The 10,717-nt window shown below is 32.8% G+C and overlaps 1 protein-coding gene across 1 annotated transcript; it reads right to left on the bottom strand.

Moving 5' to 3' along the window:
- Positions 1–8,451: 8,451 nt before the first annotated feature.
- LOC105792148 (geraniol 8-hydroxylase) lies at positions 8,452–10,510 on the bottom strand. The gene is given in 3 exon segments (XM_012620562.2): positions 8,452–8,838; positions 8,841–9,339; positions 9,415–10,510. Coding segments are annotated over 3 exon segments (1,470 nt in total). The 5' UTR covers positions 10,312–10,510; the 3' UTR covers positions 8,452–8,764.
- Positions 10,511–10,717: the final 207 nt, after the last annotated feature.

The raw sequence follows: 10,717 nt of genomic DNA, 5'->3' as shown, positions 1-10,717 counted from the left end.
AAGGATTTAAACATATAAATTTAAGCCCCTAATTATTTTTTACAATTTTTGATGATTTTTCCAAAGTCAGAACAGGGGAACCTGAACCCATTCTGACATTGTCTCACAAAATTCATTATATCCCATAACTTATAATTTCATTGCTTACACTATTTCTTCCATGAAAAACTAGACTCAATAAAGTTTAATTTCATGTTTTATTCAATCTCTAACTCAATTTCCACTATTTTTTATGATTTTTCAAATTTAGACTACTGTTGCTATCCAAAACTATTTTAGTGCAGAATGTTGATTTCCAAGTTTATAACACCCTTATTTCCTTTCTCTACAATTTTTCACATCATTTTCTCTTATTTCTCAACAGCAAGCAATTTTGACTTTTTGTCAAATCCCATTTTCTGTGTTTTAGGTACACACCTGGTATCGTTTCTAATGCGTAAGCACTCCTAAGCCTCTAGAACCTAAAAATCGACCAACAAATCTCCAGATTAATCACTTAATTCATTTTTAATCAACTAATTTTGGAAGGAACTCGACTAAAAACCTAACAAAACCCTTACCTTGCTTGAGTAACCACAACTTCGCACAATCACAGCGTCGATTCAAAACCACCAGCCCCTTGATTAACTCCTAACACCAAAAAGGAATTCCCGTTTTAGAGATTAACCAAGAATGAGTAACAATAGACAAAACCATTACTTACCGAACACATGCAACCAATGATGAACAACCAAATCAATTGGAAAATAAAGAAAGAAACGGAAGGGGAAAAATAATTGAAATTTTGGTAGCAACCAGGGGAAATAATCGGCAGAGGAGGGAAAAAAGAAGAAGAAAACGTCAAAAAAAATTTGGGTAATTAGAGAGAAAACCGAAACTCTACCTTTTTTTCTTTGGAACAAAAAGATAATTAGATTATTTTCTGATAACCTCTCCCCCATTATCTCCTAAAATCACTCTCTATTAACCCACTAAAACACAACTACTCAGAATTTTGCCCCAACACAACTCTTAGCCGAAATTGGAGCAAAAACATTGTCTCCATGCCATCACAAAGAATTGAACACAAGACCTCCTTCACACCAACACTCCACTTATCCACCAGACCAGCAGGCCCATTCTATTAATTATTTGCCAACTTTTACTTAAAAGCCTACTGAACAAAGATTATTCATAAAAATACCAAAATTTTTCCAAGTCCTGGCTTGAACTTGGGACCTCTCAGACACCCAGAACACTTTACCACTAAAGCAGATACACAGTAGTGTCACACCTTTGCAAGAACAAAAATAAAAATAAAAATTCCGGGGCGTTACAAGACTAGTTTGCTCCTCTCCTTCTTCGCCCATTCTTGTTGTTCCAAGGCTTCTATAAGCACTTGAATGTTGCTACCCAAGGTGGTTGAAAGACTCTTTTCTAAGAGGGAAATCGGTAAAGGAAAGTAGAAGGGAAAAAATGGGAAACAATAAGAGAAAGTGAGTGAAAGAGAGAGAGAGATGTGTGGGATGAGAGGTATGAGAGGTATGTTGAATGAAATAACAAAGATGGGTATTTATAGGTGGGAAGGGTTGCTAAAAATAGAAAATAATTAGTAGCCATACTCTTCATTGGCTAGCCATACCACAAGCTAAATTTAACTTGGGGCAAATCTTCAATGGCATAAAAAGTAGAGTTTGAATGGAGTTTAAGGAAACTTTGAGGGCTGTTTTGCAAGTAATTAAATCAGCTAAATAAGTTGATTGGGACGGTTTTGGGCTGCCAATTTTCTTATTGGATCAGTCTTCAATGCTTAGTATACTGTGTCACTTTCTCCTTCAGGCTTTATATTAATTTTTAACCCAATTTAAGTTGGATAAAAATTAAATATAAAGTACGTAAAATAATCATCATTTGGACCATCCTTGGCTGAAAAAATATTCAGCCTTGCTCTTGGTTCACATGATGCAAAAATTCTCCAATGGTTCAAGCCTTTTGAGGTGTTTGCCGAGCCAACTTTCACCTTTTGTACAAAACTGTCAAAAATAAACCAAATTTGTGAAAAATTATTATAAAAATAATTAAAATTCAATATGTTAATTTAAGTACAAATTAATTATTTTATAATTGAAGTGTGAATTTAGACAAAATTTATTATGAAACTGCATGAATTAGAGCTTAAAATGTGCTAAAAAGTCTATATATTTTATGTTTCTAATAGATTTTGAATCAGTATGAGAAAAGAATCAAAATAGAGATTTAAAACGGAAAAGAAGCTTGCCAAAATATGGGTTTTATAGTCGAAAGTTGAATTTAGATGAGTTTCAATGAGTTCTTGAATTTTTCAAGAGAAAGAATATGTTTATAAATTTTTTAAAAAATAAGAAAATAATATTTAAATTTTTCTGGATTTTTAGTTAAAAATTGTTTCATGTTACAGATTTTTTTATAATGACTGAAATAATTTAATTAATGGAGTACTATAATTTAACTAAGAAAAATAGTTTAAGTATGACAAAAAAATCAACTTAAAAGAAAGTAATTTAAGTAGGATTTTACATTTATGCCTTGGGTAAGTTACAATTGGGAAAATTTGTTTAATCCACATATATCTAGAAGGTGTGTCGTGGCAGTGATATTTTGGCTGTTGACGAAATGAACCTTTGTTGAGTACAAATGTCAATATTGGCTGCTGCATATCAAATGGTAGTGAATAGGTATCCATGGTTTTTATTTTATTGATGGAAGCTAGCATTGCTCACATTGTTTGAAAACTTGGAATGTAATATAAAATAATTGGACAATAACTTGTCATCAAGTTATTGCTCTTCAATAGATATAGATAAAAATAATTAACATGGTATTGTTAAAAGAAAATCGGGATGCCGAGGTTTATGTAGAAAAGACCATATTTTACTTTTAATATTAATCAAATATTATAGTTGTTTTTAAGGTAAATTACATTAATAGTCACTCAATTTTAGGTAAACAATAGAATTTTCGAAATTATTTGTAACGCCCAAAATTTATAATTTTGTTATTGTGAAAATATGACATAAATATTTGTCAGTTTTAGTGGTTATGTGTTCTAAGAATGTTTAGAAGGTCTCAAGTTCAAGCTTTTGCTTGGGCAAATTTTGGTATTTTGAATGAATTAGGCCTTACCCTTATTCACGAGGCTTTTATTTGATTCTTGGGTAAATTACATTAAAATGGGCATGCTGGTTTGGTGGTTAAATGATATGTTATTATGGTGGAGGTCTTGTGTTCAAATCATTATATAGCCAAGGGTATTATTTTTTTGCTCAGATTTCGAGATAGAGTTGTGTAATAGGGGGATTCTGAGTATTGGATGTGTAGTGGGAATTAGAGGAGAAGATTAAGGGATTTTGGGGGTTATCGGGATTTTATTTTATTTTTTTCCCATAGCCGAATTTTGACTCTCTTTTCTAAAAAAAAAATTCTACCGTCTATTCTTCTTCCTCCCCTATTTTTGAAATTCTCTGAGTTTTTCCATCCTTCTCTTCTTTTTCTTCTTCTTGATTTTTCCTTAATTCATTTATTTTCCTTCGTTTTCGCACGCGGTTAGTGCTCACTTAGTTTCGGTAAGTATTTCTCTTCGTTTCTGTCATGAATCTCTTAACAACTGAAGTGGTAATGTTTTTTCTCTGCGATTTGGGCGTAGGGGGAGGCTCAGACTGGTGAATTTGGTGTTCTCGTCTTAACAATAGTTAAACGGAGGGTTATCGTTGGTGATAAGTTGAGTTTCTATTCATTCTTGGTTGTCAATTTGCTTGTAAATCCATTAAATTGATGTTGAGTATCTTGATTATAGGCTTTGGAGTGCTCGGAGACTATTTTAGCATCAAACAAAACCAGGTGCGTACCCGAAATGCAAAAAAAAAAAAGGATTCGGCGAAAAGCCAAAATTGCTTGTTGTTTGGACAGCGACAATAGGCTAACTTTGAAAAATCGCCATAAATTATGGAAATCAAATTAGAGGATGAATAAGATAGGGAATTAAATCTTATTGAGGCTATTTTCTCATCGAAGAAACGGTATAAGTAATGGAGTTGTAAATCATGAGGTTAATAAACTTTGTGAGACAATGTCAGAATGAATTCGGGTTCCCCTATTCTGACTTTGGAAAATCATCAAAAATTGGAGAAAAGTAATTAGGGGTTAAAATTTACATGTTTAAATTATTAATGAGTCTATTTTCAATAGAAACAAATGGAAACATCATCCAAATTTTGTACTAAGAGATAATTAATTTTTCGTAAAGAAGGGATGAAGCTGTCAGACAGCAGAATAAGGGTAAGTTTGAAGATTTTACTATACTTATTGGATAAACCAAAAATTCTGAAAATTTTATAGTAGAAAAGGTATTTGAGTCTAGTTTCAAAGAAATTAACCAGATCTTAATTCAGAATTTTGTAGCTCAAGATATAAATAATTTAGTAACAGTGACTCAAATAGACAACTTTGAAGGAACATATAAGTAAATAGTGAAAATATATATAAATAATTAACTAGCACGGGTTACATTAAAAATAGATCATGTGGCCAAGGCCAATTTGGGCCAAGTATGTAGCACCCCTAACCTGTAACTGTCACCGAAATAAGGTTACGAGGAATTACCGAACTAGACTTAATTTCGAACGATCATAGATATACACATGTTCAAACTCTTAAACCAACCAATTATAAACAACAATGATATATTTATGTATATAAAACTCACATTTAAAAATTTACATATTTTACATGTAACCATTATGTTATAACATGCACATAATATAAAACCTTTGTAAATACAAACAATTATATATATATATATATATATATATATTAGGCTGAATATGTCATAAGCATTTGTATACCTTCATAGTATATTCAATCATTATTAATCAAATACTCAAAACCATTTATCAAAATCGCATATAGGTATTTATTCATCAAATAACTAAAGTTACTATTCATATGGTCAAATTCTCAAGCTTTAGCGAATACAATTATGCTTAAAACTTTTGCTTTAACCAATATCAAATTTACCAATACTCAAACATTTCCATGCATAACATACTAAAGCCGATCCTATATATATATGCTAGTAATATTTATTCCCCAATGTATCAAAGGTTATTTATAAGACCAGTTCCATAAACAAAACTCATTATGCAAATTACCAATTCCAACTACCATATATTCATGGCAAATCATTATACAACTTTCACATAGCAAAAGATAATCCAAATTAAATCTCAATTACGAATATAAAGATATATCCATCCATGATCTCAAACATAGCTTACACATATATCATATCATATCAATCAACTTTACTTGTCTATCACAACCAATATGCATAATTATCAAAACACGATATCTTCCAAAACATAACAACACTTTTCTTTATATAACATATTAAATTAGCAACTCATTCTCATATATAATAAATCAAGTCAAAGCATTTTATATTAGTCTCAACCATTTACGAAACATAGCCAAATCTTCAACCATAATATTTGATCAAAGTATGAAACTATACACAACAAAACAAACAAGCCCTTTTCGCATGGCTTATTACATATATACACATCACTCAAAATATATTAAAAAGGGTAGTATAGCCTATACATGCCATAGGTTTTAAGTTTAACTTTTATAAGTATTGATAAATGGACGATAGTGTGATTGACTTCGCTGACGATCCCTGAGCCCGTAACTAGCTTCAAAAATCTATAAAATCGAGGAAAACACAAATACACTATAAGCTATCACAGCTTAGTAAGTCATAAGCAGATAAACAATTCAATGACGTTAAAAATTCAATATAACAAAACCGAATAATGCTATCGTATTCATATATACACATTCGATCTTGCAAAATTTAAATATCAAACATGTAACTATGAATCAAATTCAACTTGGCCGAATACACATGTAAATAATAACATAGTTATTTTTCACTTTCAAGTCACATACACACTCTTTACCGAATGCATTCATTCATATACAAATGCATATAAATACAATTACGATATCACATATACTTACCATTTGGCCAAATATAGACTTTCGTACACACGTATACTTTCATTTGCATCATATATAATTTGTATCACAAATCAAGTAGCCAACTTACCTTGTTATCATATAGTATTTAACTTATTACATACCTGTAATAACATGTATTTACATATATCACACTTACCACTTTAGAACCCAATATATTAACTCGTTTGATCACCTTTTTTATCATTTATTGGATCCGCACCATTAGTGCTCAATAATTAGTTGAATGCCATAATTAAATCACACACTTAGTGCCCTCGCATTAAACCAAATTGGTCTCGATATCGCACACTTAGTGCCCGTTATTCATACATCGTCGTTTTAGTTTCGCACACTCAGTGCTAAATATCAACAAATCACATTCACATCCATTTCTGCTTCTCAAACATATACACATTCATCTACCATATATATTTTTGCATATTTCATTTCAGCAATATATAACTAATATTTATTTAAAATTTACAACGTCTATTTGCTTGTAAACTTACCTCAGACAAAGACGAACAAAACGGAACGACTACTCGACCACTTTTGATTTCCCTCGTTCCAAATCCGATTTTTACTTTTCTTGATCTAATTCAATACAAATTTAACTTATTTAACCATATATTCATTCAAATTTACTTAAAATCTCATAAATGGGAAAATTGGATTTTAGCCCCTAACATTTCACATTCTTTTCAATTTAGTCCCTACTTCCAAAAATCACAAAATACACAAAATTCATCAAAGTTATGTCTTAGCCGAATCTTCCTATAGTCCATAGCAACCTATATTTTTCATTTATTTCACATTTAAGCCCCTAAATTTTCAAATTTCACAAATAAATCCCTAATTTAGATTTTTATCAAAAATCACTTAATTAAACATGAAAATCAAACATCAAAGATTTATTTTTCATCATCAAACAACAATTCTATCACATTATCAACAATGGAAAATTTCAAATTCATCAACAACTCCAAAAATTAACACATGGGCTAGGTAATATATTAAGCAACGATCTCAAAAACGTAAAAATTATCAAAAACCGAGTAAAGCACATACCTAATTTGAACTTCCAAAGTGCCGAACTTAAGTTTATTTTCTTTCTTCTTTTCTTTTTGATGTTTCGGCTATGGATGAACTATGCATGGCTTATTTTGTTTTTCATATACTTTTGTTATATGTTATTTTATTATTTACTATTTTAACCTTAATTATAAAACATAATAATAAACTAAAATATGTCCATAATGGTCCACTCCAGATACTAATTGTTTAATAACATTATAAGGACCTATTTAACAAATCATAGCAAATAAACACCTTTAACATATAGAATGCCTCTTTTACCTTTTATGTGATTTAGCCCTTTTTTTCCAAATTAAGCACTCCAACAAATAAATTAAATTACGAAAATTTCACACATATCAATTCACATATTATAAGAACAGAAAATAATATTAAAATATTTTTTAGACTCGGATTTGTGGTCCCGAAACCACTGTCCAACTAGGGTCTAAACCGGGCTGTTATAGAGTGGGCCACATGGGCGTGTGAGCCCATTTTTCTGAAAAGTTCTGTAAGGTTGCACGGGTCACTCAAGTTGACTGTGGACCTACTGTAGGGTCGGTAAGCTTTACTTAGACCGCTATATGCGTGATTTGTTTGTTTGATTTCTATACTGAGCATGACTTATGATATCTGAATGTATGTACTATTAATTGCACAATGACATGACATATTTTGTATGTTGCATTGTATCGGGGTGGGTTGATGATATTTGGAGGATGTGTTTGAAAGGCTATTAAGTCTGTTATCTGGCAGCTCAGCTGCAACCTTTTGATTATGTGCCGCATTTCGGTACAGCATGGTGTGTAGGGATGAGTGAGTTGATTTAATCCCGACATGGTGTGTTTGGACGGAGATGGTGTGTAGAGGCTGGTGGGTAGGATTCTGATTTACTGCATCTGTATTCTGTATCTGATATGGGTCAAGGCCCTAATGTTTTTCTGAGACTGTATCTAAATGGGCTAAGGCCCAAACTGATTATGTGATGGGCATAGGCCCCAGACCGTATCTAACTGAATTCTGTTAATTATCTGTATGCATGTTTTCTGTGGGGATTACACACTGAGTTTGCGAAAACTCACCCTTTCTCTGTTTAATCTGTACAGGTAATCCCCAGACTTGACGGGTCGGTGCAGCGAAGGACTCGACGGTGGCCACACATAAATTTTAGACTGTTTTCCGTTAATGCCTAGAATTTATTACTTATTTGGGGGTTTTTGATGTATCTTTTGGACTATGGACTGGTTAGTTTTAAATTTGAGACTTTATATTATTTTTTATGGATTTTTTTAAAAACTGCAACTCCACCAAACATGGTTTTTTTTCTTTCTAAAAACTAAGTTTTGTCGTAAATAGAAACGATTTTCCCTAAATTAATTGGTTACAAAAGATTCCGCTAAGAGACAAGTTTTAAAGCAAATTAACTATTTTTTTTCGAATTAAATAAAAGCTAACTTACTGTAATGGTTTTTAAACTCGACAATCTTGTCTTCAAATCCCTTTCCATGTGAAATCGCCAGATTCGACCATAACGTCTGGGCCGGGTTTGGGGTGTTACATTATTGCTATCTTAAAGCTTATTCTCTATGTTCCAATTATTTCTCTTCAATCCAACACAATATTGTTAAATTGAACGTGAGATAACTCTTAATCGTCAAGCTTTCTGTAGAACAAGATTACATGTATCATCCATGTTTAAACTTTTAAGTGTAACTCCATCTTCAAGTTCCAGTCGAATGAATAAATAAGTGTACCCAACGTTAAGTGCAACATTCTCATGGCTAGTGGCAATCCAGGGCAAATTCGTCGTCCACTCCCAAATGGAATGAGTCCAAAGTCCCTTCCTTTAACATCAATTGTTGATCTTATGAACCTCTCTGGAAGAAACAAGTCAGGTTCCTCCCAAAAATTAGGATCTCTACCTATAGCCCATGCGTTGATCAACAGTCGTGCACCCTTTGGAACCACGAAATTATGAATCTCAATATCTTCTTGAGCTTTTCGAGGAAGTAACAAAGGAATTGGAGGATGCAATCTCATCGTTTCCTTAACAACTGCTTGCAAATAAGGTAAACAAGTAACGTGGGATTCCTCCACTAGGTTCCCTTCGCCAATTACTTGTTGCAGTTCTCTTCGAGCTTTCCGTAAAGCTTTTGGGTTATGGAATAATTCTGTCATTGCCCACTCCAAAGTACTGGAAGTACTATTCGTCCCCGCTATCAACAAATCCTGTTTCAAAACAATTTCTTATTACCAAGTTATGAACTTAAATAATAAAAGACAGAAAGGAGATGAAGTTAAAACCAGAATCAAATGCTTTATCAAATTTCTGTCGAGCTCTTCGTTGTTATCTTGTTCACTGTGTTGAAGAAGAATATCCAATAAATCATTAGTTGATATATAATCATCCATCTTTTTCAACTCCAACCGCTCATCGATCAGTTTATCGAAAATATTCATCAACTTCCCAAAATGAATCGACATTCGCCTCCTTATTCCTTGCAAGTCAAGATTATCAAGAAGAGTAGGGAAATAATCACCAAAATTGGGTTTTCCTAACTCTTCCCTGACACCTAGCACAATTTTTTGGTATTCCAGAGCACTATCGGAAGAGTCAGCTAAATCGATAGAGAAAATAGTATTGGACAAAAGATTAAGCGTACTTTTGAAAACAACTGTGGATATCTCGATCGCTTCCCCTACGCGTGAACTATCACGAACATCAGCAAGGAGTTGTTCTATTTTGCTACGCCGCAAGTGTTGGTTAGCGTCAAGTTTGTGACTAGCGAAAATGTGCAAATTGCAGATTTTCCTAAGATTTCTCCATGTGGTTGAAACAGGCATCCAAGGCAATCCGGTTTCGTGGTGTTGAAGGGCACGAAGGGCACCTGGAACGGTTCGGTTACAAGATATGGCATCGTGCGTTTGGAGGATTTCTTTGGCCATGGCTGCAGACGAAAGAACTAGCGTAGTTGTTTGGCCAAGTTTCAAAGTCATGATGTCCCCATGAATGTTGGCAAGTTTGGCAAGGGCCCTATGGGGTTCATCACCAAGCTGAAAGAGGTTCCCGAAGATTGGAATTGTTGGTGGACCGGGCGGGAGCTTGTGGGTTCTTCCCAATTTCCTTCTTGTGATCAAATGGAAAGCTTGAAACAAGATCAAGTAGAAAACAAAGTACACTAAGCAACTCAAGAAATCCATATTAATTGCTTGCTGTTATACACAATACAAAGTACCTCTTCCCGTATATAAGGAATACCAATTCTTTGTCTTGAATGAGGCAATAATTTTATAGCAATTTATATTATGTTACGCAAATTTAAAAGGCTTTCATTGTCAAATGGCACAGGCTCAAAATGCTAGTAACCAACAGCACAGAGGCTTCACCACCCTAAAATTTGAGATCTATTGTAGCTACTACTATTACGAGACGGATGAAACTGTCCTTTCCCCTACTATAACATATCTGATGTACCATGCATTTTTATTTTATATTATTGTTTAATCAACATTCATAATTAGTACCTAACACCTTAATACTTTGAACCATTAATTAAATCAACAATTACAAAGATAGAATCAAGCAAATATGATACATAAGTTACAC

Source organism: Gossypium raimondii, chromosome 8 (genome assembly GCF_025698545.1).
Source record: "Gossypium raimondii isolate GPD5lz chromosome 8, ASM2569854v1, whole genome shotgun sequence".
In the NCBI taxonomy this organism is placed as follows: domain Eukaryota; kingdom Viridiplantae; phylum Streptophyta; class Magnoliopsida; order Malvales; family Malvaceae; genus Gossypium; species Gossypium raimondii.
The sequence above is the reverse complement of the archived record's forward strand: the minus strand, read 5'-3'. Positions and strand labels throughout refer to the sequence as shown.